Genomic DNA, 13,450 nt, shown 5'->3' with positions numbered 1-13,450 from the left:
TTCTTAAAATAAATTCAGTATTTTTGATATTATCCCACATGATTATGTTAGCGAGACCAAAACAGATATTGCACCTTACATTTTAAAAAAAAAGAAGAAAGCCATGGGAGGTTTTGGGATTGCCTATTACTGTAAGACTGGAAATTTTACGTTTTTGTGTTAAAATACCAAAAACCGCAGTCGTTTTATTTGCGCACGTTTCATTTTAAATGGTTGGTATCATTTCAAACTCGTACTGACATGTGCAGCGACCGCGCTTTACAGATGACCTCAAGGTCACGAATAACCGTAATTTCTGAAGTTTTGATATTTCTTTTATCTTTCCAATTTTATTGAATTAGTGATGCGTAGAATTGAATATAACGCATTCGAGAACTTTTAAGAATCGATACTTACATGAAACCATGTTTTCAAGTTCAACATAACCTTTGAAAGTCGATGTAGGCCTAATTTGCGCGGTACGAGATTTTCAGAAACCTACTACGAACAGTATACCGGGGACCAAATTACAATGAAAGATTAAGAAATGAACGGATTTCACTATCATTTTGGGTGCTTTTGTATCTAATGTGCTTTATTTTATTAGATGAGAGAATTAAAAACTACTTGTGGTCGATTGTCGTTTGGCTTGGCGTTATTAGATTTTTCGAAGAGTTTGGCTAGGCTAATCAAAGTTGCTGAACTGAAAGTTGTTTTCACGGGAAACTGACGAAAATTCCCCTGTGAAACTGAATATAAAGTCTCGAGATTTTGAACTCGCGTACCGGTAATTAATGCGGTTTCGCGGTCTAACATGCCCGCCTCTCATCCAGAGGGCCCGGGTTCGATTGCGGCAAAGTCAGGCAATTTTACCTGGATATAAGTCTGGTTCCAGGTCCACTCGGCCTACGTGATTACCTTTAATTGTGCAGCTATCTAATGGTGAGATGGCGACCCTGATCTACAGAGCCAGGAATATCGGCCAAGAGGATTCGTCGCACTGACCCTGTGCCCCTCCGTAATCTGCAGGCCTTCGGGCTGAACAGCGGTCGCTTGGCAGGCGAAGTCCCACTGGGGCTGTAGTTTGGTTTGGTTTAGGAGTTTTTGTAAGATTATAATTATACATATTTCATTTTTGTGATGTTCAGCCAAATTGTTGATGGTTTTCATTCCCGGATATTCAGTTTTCCCGTGTTGTACGTTTTATTTTCATGGTCCCTCGAAAAACAGAGAATCGAGGTTTCACTGTAGTATCCATAGTTTTCGGGGCCGTTGAGATTAATAGTGACAGCCCGGATGGCATTTACGTTCAGTCTTCATTGGCATGGTGGTTGCGAAGGGGTGAAAAAGAAAATTTCAAATGTGACTGAAATGTATGTGTATATTCCAGCATAGCTCTCAACCAAACTTGGTGCACATGACGTATTTATAACATGCTGCAGGGCAGCATGCGTTTTCTATCTAGTTATTAATTTTGTTTCCATTACACAACGCGAGTTGTTTCACTTCCTCTTTGAAGGTTCTATTCTTTGATTCTTGTGATCTACCCAATACTTGTCTCATTTCTTCCGATCATATTTTCTCAATTTGAAATCTCTATAGCCTTTCTGTGTCATTTCTGCCAAAAATTTGCCAGTCATTTTTCATTTTTGGTTGTCTGCCTGTATCTCGAGTCAAGTACAGTACTTTGGATCTTGCTGAATTATGGGAATCCATTGCTCCTGCCTTCTTTCCCAGATTTCTCATTATTACAGTAAAATACCAGTATAACAAAATTTTGGGGACCTCTGAAATTAATTTGTTATACTGAAATAAGTCAACTCTTAAGAACTCACCTAGTATTATATCCGTTAGTTATTGTTTTTAGGGGCGGAACTACGAGGTCATCTGCCCTGTTATATCAGCTGCAGGATCTATATAACTTCAAAATACCATTATAATAATAAGAGTTACAGTACTGACAGATGTTTTCAGAAAATCTATTTTTACATTGTACCAGCAAGTCTACACACTGTTCCAGAACATTTTTTGAAAAAGTCTGTGATTTTCTTCTGAACAGATCCAGACACAAAAGCTCGTTCCAAATAGTCACCAACCACTGCACATGAATTTAAAACAGATTCTGGCACATCACTTCGTGACACGAGAAAATCTTGAAGGCTACGTGCCATGTTCGTTGCCTGCTGAAGAGTCAAGCTCTGTCAATCAAAATCATTTTGGTGGTTGTCTTCCTCTTCCTCCTCATCGCATGGATCTCTATCATTCATAATGTCCTCCACAATTTCCTCATTTGTGATTTCTTTGTGAACTATTACATCACTGTCTACATTGATGTAGTCGGTAAAACTTACCGTAGATGGCACATCCAACGTTGTACACAAACACTTCCAATTCTCCTCGGTTTCCACATCATCCAACACTTCACTTTCTGTGACGTCTTCTGTGAAAACCACTCCAGCTTTTCTGAAGCAGTTTGTCATGATGTCTGCATTCAGGGATTGCCATGCAGCATTAAGCATCTGCATTGCTTCCAATATATTGATGTTAATGTCTATTCGTGGCAACGTTGCACAGCATTCGACGGACTACGCGAGCTCGGTAATGCCGCTTTACTGCATGAATTATACCCTGATCCAGCGGCTGCAGAATTGAAGTTGTATTTGGAGGCAAAAATAAAACTTTTACATGCTCCAAATGGCGAGGCACACAATTATGAGAAGAGCAATTGTCCAATAATAGAAGAATCCTCCTCTTTTCGGCCTTCATCCGACGTTCGAAGTCCAACAACCACTCTTTGAATAGCACAGATGTCGTCCATGCCTTAGAATTGTGCCTGTATTCACAGGGCAGATGTTGCACCCCCTTGAAGCGCCTTGGCTTTCCAAACTTCCCAATTACGACAGGCTTCAGTTTGTCCGTCCCTGTGGAATTTGTGCACAAAAGAGCCGTGATACGTTCTTTTGAACGTTTGCCCCCAAAACACTTATTTCCCTTAAAATCAAGGGTTTTGTTCGGCATTAGTTTATAAAATAAAGCAGTTTCGTCTGCATTATAAATGTCTGCCGGCGAATATTCTTTCAAGGCATCCTTTAGAGTCTCCAGCCGCCATGAAGACTCAACTTCCTTCGGGGCATCGTTAGCTTCACCATTTATAAATTTGTGGGATATGCCATATCTCTCCCGGAACCTATGAAGCCAACCAGCACTACCCATAAACTCAGGTGACCCAAGCGAACGTGCGAAAAATCACGCACGCTCACATAACTGTGGGCCATTTATTGGAATGTTTTTACTCCACATTTCCACAAACCACGTATAGACGGCTTGGTCCACCTCCTTGTAGTCGGCTGTCCTGATCTTCTTACGGTGTGGACCTAGGGCATCAGCATCGATGTTTTCCTCTGTCTTACTTTTCTGCTTTAAAAACGTAGAAAGTATTGACGGGCTAATGTCATGCTTCTTCGCTACATCTCCTTTCTTTCCGCGTTTCTCGACTTCCGCAAGTATTTTACGTTTTTCACTCAACGAAAACTGCTGTCGCTTCTGCTTATCCATTTGCGATATGTACAGTACTTATTTATTTAACGAAATGTACACGAACTTTGCAAGTTTAATGATATAACCTTAACGTAAAGAAGTAGTAGTTCTCCAAGAGAGAAAGAGAAAACAAGCAGAAATCAGCCTGGATTTTTATTCATCTGATTGACCGCAGCTGGACCGGTCCAAATAATGACATGAGAAGAGAATGTGAGAAGTGCTTTGAATAGGATTTGCGAATTAAATACGAAGAAGAAACATGCAATGCATGATGCGACGAAACCGTCGCGTTTATTGGTGGATTACAAACATCGCGATCCTACTCAGCCAATAGTGTAACGTCTTACATTGGTTGATGGGCAAAGCCTATTGGTTGCGCAAAGCGTAGCGTTCATTGGTGGATTGCAAACTTGGCACTCCTACTCAGCTAATAGAGTGGCGTCTTACATTGGATGACGGGCGAAGCATATTTATTTATTTAATAGCGTACAAATGTGCATTAAAATAAAAAAAATACATTAATTTTCGCATATTCTAGTGAAGATTTTGTGCTCTTGTTGCACTTGCTGAAATGATAGCGATCGCAATGTTTATCACACAACGTACGCACAATGTAGGGACGGTTCATGAAAGTCTGATTGGTGGCATAGACCATGGTGAAACCCATGTACCGCCGTCGAGATGGTGACATCTTGGAGATGCCCAGTATTTGTTTCAGAAATCTGGCCTTTACATTTTCAATAGTTCGAACGTCGGACACCGTTAGTCTTTCCCAAATAAGTTCCATACCATACGTGGGAACTGGGCGAAGCGTATTGCTTACACAAAAGCGATTGCCTTCTCGATCGCGTATGGTGCATATATGGAAAATGGCGATCATATCGTCTAAATAACGAAATAATGTAACAAGAAAAATGTTGGTAATAAAACAGGATGAATTTTGGTTTTAATTTGAGAAAATACGGTCAAACTGGTAAAGAAAAGAGCTCAAGTTTAATTCGTTAAACTGAAACTACGAAATTCGTTAACGTACAACAAATAGGGAAAAAGGGAGGGACCAAAAAAATTATTCGTTATTCTGAAAATTTCGTTATACTGGTGTTCGTTGCAGTGGAATTCTACTGTAGTTGTAAAATCCAGTTTCCTGGCAGTCTCAGGATGTGAAAAGATTTTCTTGTTCATTGTGCTGGTGATGGGGTAGTCTCTCGATAGGCATTCTCATTTGCAACGTTTTTGCAGACTGGTACTTTTTATTTATGCACATTTTGATAATTCTTCTTTCAGTTACGAGAAGCAGGTTAGTTCTTTGTTTTTAATTTGTAATGGTTTCACAAATGTAAATGGCTTCTGAGAGAATTACGGTTTTGTGTTAAATCTTTGTCGCTATTGACAAGCATGTCTTATTATACCTTAACCAGGGCTTTCTTCATTTTGTTAGTTCAATTTATCCATGTTGCTTTCTTAATGGACGTAGATTTTCGTGGCTCATAGTATTACAATAAAGAAACAATTATGTGACCTGGATTAAAGCCAATTATGTATATTTAACAAGGCAGAGCTTTATGCCAAATTACATTGGCCTTCGTCAGGGCATGTGAAGGTTTGCCTCCGACAGTGAGTAAATAAATTTTCTGAAGAAACGCGTAAGTCACGACTATAAACGGCTCCTGACTAGCTGGACTCTGGAATTGTCGCGCTGTTATGAAATACATGGAGACCTCTACTCCAGGAATATATTCATAACACTACCATGGCACAGCGTGACGGACTTCAGAAACTGTCGACAGGGCAATGAGTCAATAACTTCCCTCCCAACCTTCACAGCACAGTGCGACGATCCCTGAGTCAGTTAGTTGGGGGCCGTCACTAATATAGTCGTGACTTCCACGTTTCTGCAGAGAATTTCTTTGCTCGCTGTTGGAGGCAAACCTTCACATACCCTGGTGGATAATGTAATTTGGCGTAAAGCTCTGCTTTGTTAAATGTACATAAATGGCTTTATTCCTGGTTGCATATTTATTTTAATACAATGTGCCACGAAAACCTACGTTCATTAAGAAAGCAACATGGATAAATAGAACTAACAAAATGAAAAAAACCCTGGTTAAGGTTTAATAAGACATGCTTGTCAATAGACACAAAGATTTAGCACCATAAAACCGTAATTCCTAAATTAAAAACACGAAGAACTAATCTGCTTCTCATAACTGTTATTGTATTGTGTAATTGTAAAAGTCCTGACACGTCTGGCCTGAACTTTGCCTTGGAATTGGTGCGGTTTAAAGTTGGTTTGATTTTTAATTTGGGTTGAAGACCATAGTGTTTGAGAATAAGTGTTGAACTATGGATACTACCATAGGCTTCTTTGAAATCTGTGGATGAGATAAATAGCTGTATATTCCTGCACTTTTTTCCATTATTAATTTCAGGCTGAGAATTTAATTACAACATACTGTATTTCCTCGCACATTGGCCCACCCGTTTTCCACTTTTATAGCTGCAATAAGTATGGGGTCCAGTACGCAATAGCCTCCCATTTTGTGCAGTAAACACATGGCTTCTGGCCATAAAGAACTATAAATTGTACATATGTTTGTTCTACAGTATTACCGGGCGAGTTGGCCGTGCGGTTAGAGGCCCGTGGATGTGAGCTGCATCTATGATTTTGTTTATTCGAATCCTACTGTCGGCAGCCCTGAAGATGGTTTTCCGTGGTCTCCAATTTTCACACCAGGCAAATGCTGGGGATGTACTTTAAGGCCACTGGCACTTCCAACTCCTAGGCCTTTCCTATCCCATCTTCGCCATAAGACCTATCTTTGTCGGTGCGACGTAAAGCCACTAGCACTAGCAAAATGTTCTACAGTATTCCTTAACAAATTTGTGATTGTATAGTGAATCTTACTGTATACCTTTGTTGGCAGCCTTTCTAAATTTAAAAAATAAACAATAAGTGTTAATCAGTTTTATTTACTCTTGTGTCACGTATTTCGATTCATCACATTTACTCCGGTCGTAAAGAACTCTATGAAGATCCGTCTAGCTTCATACCCAACCCTGTAGAGAAACGTGAAGGTTGGACGTTCAGTTTTACCACATTTCTTCGTATCCAAGACGACTTTCTTTTCCTCAAAATTTCTTGTGAAAAATCATGGGTTGTCTTGCATTTGGGACGTAACAGTAATGAACACCATTTGCAGCTACCATGATAACCACGATGCTTTCCTTCACCTCCCGTGCGGGCACAAAACTCTACCTTCAACGTCTGGGTCTCTATTATACATAGTTGGTCGCTGCAGTAAATTGTACAGTACCTCTGTGTAACGTCACTAAATGACATTCTACTAGCCTCTACAAAACCGTTTGTGAAATCTGTAGAATGGCATCAACACATTAGGAGTACTCTCTTGGGGGCTAATTGCAAGGTCGAATGTAATGCACCGTACCATACATTCAGAGATCTAGCTGTGCAGGAAGTGTCATTCCAATTGGAATAGCAAGGATGCATGGCAGTTACATTGTCTAATGTACCTGAGCTTTAGTAAAAGCAGTTTTATGGACGGCAGAAATATTTTCATGATGGATTGCTGTATTGTAGGGACACTTGAGAACAAATATTGCTGGAAATTTTTCTATGGGTTCTCGCCAATATTATTGTACAAATTTTAAATTAATGGTTATTAAACACGTGAAAATACAGCATAACCAAAGCCAATGGTCGGCGTTAGCATGAAGCCGAAGATAGCTTAAAAATGCGTACTGTACAAGAAGTGTATTCAGCGGCCCGCAACGAGGACGTTTTACGGAAGTTAAACATGGAATTGTGAGGTATGTGCATGAAAAACAAGGTCGGGATGCCCATAACATGAGATGCAATACAAATGCAGGCTTGCTAATAGGAATTCCCTGAACTATCAAAGGAAGTACAGGATACATCTAGTTACCGAACACTTGTGTATTTCTGAAAGTGGAAATTTGTTATAAATGAAATTCATTTCACAAAGCACTTTTTGAACCTGATCTCATTTTTTGAAGGAAAAAGAGGGGGTCGTCTTGGATTCGGAGAAATAACAGTATTTATCGTATTAGGCAGTATTAATACAAACAAAAAATAATGCCAAACACCTGAAAATGCACGACTACTTGTTTATTTAAATGTCCCGCCTTTTAAACTTGATACCCCCATAAAAAAGTAAAAAATTTTGGATTTAATAAAACAATTTATTACACAAACTCGAGGAATTTAAAAGAAAGCCACGTTAACCGCATAATATAGAGCAAGAAGAATTTATCTTTTCTTAGGGTGTGTACATGGTGTGGTTTTGGTATATCTGCTCTACAATAGCCTGTTCATTTATGCTTTTACATCCATAAGTTTTTTATGTTCTCCATCATGCCATTGATCTGATTTATTTTTCCCCTTTCTGTTGAACTTGATTTTCAACATCAAATTATGCTATATAGTCAGTCTCCTTCTCTGGTATATTCTTGCTTTTCAAATATATCTTACCTCTGTGTAGGTTTATTGCTAGAGAACTGATCATTTTAGGATAGTCCTAACCTAGAAGTGCTTCAGCATTGTTGAAACAAAATGTGTAACAATGCTAGATTGATTTGTCTGATAATTGCAGGGTCGTCGCCAATCCAAACGCCTTCGAACGTCAGTTACCAAGAAACCCAGACTAACTGAGCCTAGCACAAGTGAGGAAGATGAAAGTCCATCTGATGAGGACTCTGATAGTGATGGACAATTTGGTAAAAGAGGAAAGAAACCTGCAGGTCCAAAGGGTCGTGGTAGAGGCAAGAAGATCCAGCAGGTATCTTCAACATCCCCTTCTGGTGGCAAAGTAAAGCCAAAGGCAGACACAGTGAGCTGTGAAGCAACATCAACTACTATTTCACAACCAGCTGCTGCACCTGTTCCAATTGAGAAGGAATTCACTGTAAGTTCTCCTTGTGCTGCTATAGGTTCTGTTAACTATTGTATTGGTTTGAATATAAAACAATGTTTTAATTTAAAATGTGTTAGGAAACTGTAGTCTTAAATATGCATCCAGTTTTTTGTGAAGGTTTATTTGTATCATTTTCTAATTGTACATCGCCCATCACTGTATGCCACCCATCACAGCTGAGGTAGACATTTCTCCAGCTTTGACAAAACTTTTTTCCTTGTTTGTGGCTTGTGTTGTAGCGCGTTGATGCACTTTGTTTTTGGCCGCTATATGGCAGTCGTATGAAAATGGAGAGTATCACTTCAGTTACATCGAGATAGGTTTTGATGTAACTTTAAGAACTCAATTTTAACACAAGGCAAAACTTGCTAATGTACAGATTACAAAAATGTCCGTGTTTTAGAGTGGATGACATTTTCAAACTAAGAAAAGTTCAATAATTAAGGCTGCTGGCATGTCAGGAGAAGCATTTAGAGAATTTAACTAAGCGGTGGGCTTGTCTAGATTCGGGCTGGAGAATCATTCATTCATTTAGCTTCCATAGACTGTACAATTACGTATTTTGAAATATGCCAACAGTATAGGAGTTGTCAAGTGATTTCCTAATACTAACAATAATATATGCACAACAATGAGCATTTTGAAAAAGAAAAACAAACACCAAATACCTCAATGTTAGGACAACACATCTTAATTTTTTAAAATAATATTAATAACCAATATTTACAGGACAAAATAAAAATATATTGGTGATGTGTTAATGATATGAACATAGTCAATGTGACATTAACCTATTTTTAAGGCTATATACTAGATATTAAGAAAGTTTCCAAGTTAATAAGTAGTATCATCATTACCAGCACTTCATCATGTATTCTTCTGTACTGTAGAAGCAGCTACTCAGCAGGAGATTTTTTAAAGCTGTGGTAAAAGTACTGACGGGACTAATATCTTAGCTTATTATACAATCTGATTCCAACTGTCTACATGTCTCAAGGCAATGGTTTTACTCTTGTGCTCGATAAAAATATTATTTCTTGTTCGCTTCTGGTAACTGTGATTGTCAAAATTCTTTCTGAAGTGATCAATGTTTTTTTTTTTTTTCACGTGTAGAATGCATTGCATGATGTGTATTCTTCGTACTGGGAGTATCCTTATTCTCTTAAATAATGGTCTGCAATGATCTAACCTGTTAAGTCTCAATATAATTCTGATAGTTCGTTTCTGTATTCGAAAAATTACATCAAGATTTGATTTGTAGCAGCCCCAGAGACCAATAGCATAAGTGATGACTGAATGGAAATATCCAAAATATGGTATTCTAACATATTCTTCACTACAACTATTAGACAAAATCCTTAAGGCAAAACAAACAGAACTGAGACTTCTCTATTTTTTTCATATGACAATCCCATCTTAATTTTTCATCTATATGGACACCTAAAAATTTTGTGGTCAACGTATTTTCAATTGCATTTAATATAAGGTTGTGTTTTTTTGCGGTTTTGTCATGGTAGTTAGATGCCTTGAATTCCATGTATTGGGTCTTTTTAAAGTTCAATGTTAATTTGTTTTTCCTGAACCATGATTCTAACGTAGACTGGACTGTATTTGCTGCAGTTTCTATAGACGTAGGGTGAGGATTATTAATAATTATGTTTGTATCATCAGCATATAGAACTGCTGTTTCTACTTGGTTATTGTGAGGAAGATCATTCACATAGATCAAGAAAAGAACAGGCCCCTAAAATACTACCCTGCGGAATACCTAAGTCTATGCTTTTTACCTGAGAGTGATGTCTCATTGTGCCCTTTACTGTTACAATGTGTAATTTCAACAAACTGGGATCGTTTATCCAGGTATGATCTAAACCAGTCATTAACTATTCCTCTAACTCCAATCTGATATAATTTGTACAACAATATTTCATGATCAACAGTATCAAATGCCTTTGAAAGGTCAAGAAATAGTCCATGTTAGGCCTCTGTTCCTTCAAGTTAAAATTGCAAGTCATCAATTACTATGTCTTTTCCTCGCTGCAAGTTGTTCTCCCAATGGTCCACTAAGGAATTTAAGTCTGCTGTTTTGTACATATTTTCTGTTTTTCTTGTGTTAAATTGACTTTTTGGTATTGCTTAACATGTTCATTATTTCTAAGATATTACATTAGACAAATGTATTATTTCTTGAGATATATAATTTGCTTTTAACTGCCCCTTTAAATGAAAATATTTTAAGGAAGAAATATCAAACTCTCCTGAGATGCCGAAGATAATCAACTGCGTGCAACATAATCGCGGGGGGCATAAATATTGATAACAAATCTCGCACGCATAATCGCTCATAATAACGGATGCGTCAATGATAGGGCTCTCGCTGTAACCGTAGGATAATACACAGTTTAATATAGGAATTTTGAAGGGACAGAAAAATGTTGATGTAGTTTGGTGCTGGTTGCCCATTTTTCACAGTTCCCCCAGCACCTGAAGAGCTGCGCGTTGCTTTTAGCAGGGGACGCCCTAACCTATTCCGAGGCTCCATGTCTGCTTTGTCCACATAGGCTATTGTTACGATGGGCTCGCCACACCCAAAGGCATTTTATACCTACTGCCAGGTTCAAAATTAGGCCGCCCCTAACATGGAGACAAGACGCCTTTCGTAGCTGCTCCTCTGGAGTACGGACGCTACGGGTATGCCCCTTCCGCCATCTCCGCTGTACCGAAGTCCACCTTCTCCGCCGTAAATGCCGTTGAGGTCTTCACTCGTAACCCTGAGCTGGGACCCATACCAGATGTTACACACCGGGTCAGTGTGCTCTGGGACTCACATAGGCAGGGGCGCCACTCCCTGGGTAGGGCTGCCTCCGAAGAGGGTCCCTACCTGCTACCTTGCCTAATCCGGCCGAGAATCGACCGCCGGGTGACAGGCGCACGCGTTGCCCCCTACACCGCGGAGGGTTGAGAAGCAGATACAGGAAAATCAGTTTGGTTTCAGAAGTGGAAGGTCAACAATAGAGCCCATTTTCATTATGAGACAACTAATGGAAAAGCATTGGGAGTATGGGAATGATATGGTGATGACATTCATTGATATTGAAAAGGCATATGACAGTGTCCCTAGGACGAAAGTTTGGGACAGTCTGGTGCAAAAAGGAATTGGACAGGGATTAATAAAAATGATCATGGCATTGTATAAGGAATGTTGTAGTTGCGTGCAAACACAAGTTGGCAGGACAAGTTGGTTCAAAATAATTAGTGGGCTGAGACAGGGAAGTGTTGTATCACCAATCCTGTTTACAATAGTAATGGATGACATCATGAGAACAGCAAAAGCAGCATATGGAGGAAGAGAAATGAACGTGATGTTATTTGCAGATGATATTGTGATTTGGGGAGAAGACGACAGGAAGGTTCAAGAACAGTTGAATGTGGTGAATGGGAAGATCGAAGAATGTGGATTGAAAATAAGTGTAGAAAAGAGTAAAACTCTTGTTATGACTAGAGGGGAGAAAGAAGGGAAAGGTCAGATTAGACTTGCAGACAAGCCCCTGGAAGTAGTGGAAACGTTTAAATACCTGGGGGGTGAATTAATGGAGAATGCTCGACTGGATGCTGAGATTAGTAAAAGGATTCAAGCTGGAAGTTGTTTCTATCATAGTGTAAGAAATATGTTATGGGACAAAGATGTGCCAACGGAAGCAAAGGATACTATGTACAAGATGTATTACGTACCCATTACAACTTACGGAGCAGAAACTTGGACAATGACAGAGAAGGATGAGAGTCGAATACAGGCAGCCAAAATGAAGTTCTTGAGGAGTATGATACAGAAGAGTAGAAGAGACACAATAAGGAATGAGAAAATCCGGGAAGAAATTAGAGTGGAAAAAAAGGAATGATAGAATAGAGAAGAGCCGACTAAGATTGTATGGGCACATAAAGCGAATGAGCGACGTAAGAATGCCAAAAAGGGTGATGGATATGCAAATCCAAGGAAGGAGAGGTCGTGGACGACCACGATTGAGATGGAAGGATACCATCCAACGCAGCATTATAGAAAGAAACCTGGACTGGGACACAGTGTTGGAGGAGGAGTGGTGGAAAGAACGAAGAAAGTGGAGAGGAATCATATTTGCCCCTACCCGGCTACAGCTGGATAAAGGGAAATGATGATGATAAAAATGTTGTCGGTATAACGGGGTTCTCGTTACATGCCGTACTCGCTATAGCGGACTTCTACTGTATTTACAAACTGAGCAACTGTATACTTATTGGTTTTAGTTAACTGTCCGCTGCAGAGCAAATATGACGAACGGTGTGTCTGGATCTAATTTTCCGACTTTCACGTGAGCAATATAACGGCCTAGTGTCAGTAGTCTCATCGACAGAGATCCAGATGTATGTCTCTCCTGTATGTACCCTGGACCTTTAAGTGATGCCGTAGAGGTAATAATTCCATGTGACTATTTCTATCCTGGTCCAGCCTTTGTAAGACAGGCCCTCCCGACAAGGGTGGGCGGCATCTGCCGTGTACTGGAAAATGCATCTTTTTGTAGTGGACGATAGTATTGTGTGTGGGTTTCAGGAATATCTCGGACAGTACAAATACACAGTCCCCAAGCCAGGGGATATAACCATTTAAGGTTTAAATCTCCGATCCGGCCGGGAATCGAACCCGGGGCCCTCTGAACCGAAGGCGACTATGCTGACCAACCACGAAGTCGAACAGTAGAGGTGAATTTAATTCATTTCTTTTCCTGTTATGTTATTTTCAGGTAGATTGTTGGCCAACCTTTTTGTTACTACCAGTACTGATACTCGCGCATAGCTGAATTCAGTGCTTTTCCCTCCTTACATTTACTGTATGCTTATAAAAAAATGCTGTATATATTTACAATGTGTCATACACTTCCTACAATTGATAAAAATGCATATATAATTTTCTTACAATTTTCACCTCATAATTTTAGGTTTCCTACGGC

At 39.4% G+C, this 13,450-nt stretch overlaps 1 protein-coding gene across 5 annotated transcripts in view; it reads left to right on the top strand.

Moving 5' to 3' along the window:
• The window catches only part of LOC136857318 (uncharacterized), a 93,698-nt gene that overhangs the window by 58,531 nt on the left and 21,717 nt on the right, over positions 1 to 13,450 (top strand). For all 5 annotated transcript variants that reach the window (XM_067135901.2, XM_067135900.2, XM_067135899.2 and 2 more), the window contains one exon: positions 8,148 to 8,459. In XM_067135901.2, the coding sequence (XP_066992002.1) occupies positions 8,148 to 8,459 (312 nt within the window). The remainder of the gene's footprint in view (positions 1 to 8,147; positions 8,460 to 13,450) is intronic.

The sequence above is a fragment of the Anabrus simplex genome, chromosome 1 (genome assembly GCF_040414725.1).
Source record: "Anabrus simplex isolate iqAnaSimp1 chromosome 1, ASM4041472v1, whole genome shotgun sequence".
In the NCBI taxonomy this organism is placed as follows: Eukaryota; Metazoa; Arthropoda; class Insecta; order Orthoptera; family Tettigoniidae; genus Anabrus; species Anabrus simplex.
This window is presented reverse-complemented; position numbering and strand designations above follow the sequence as displayed.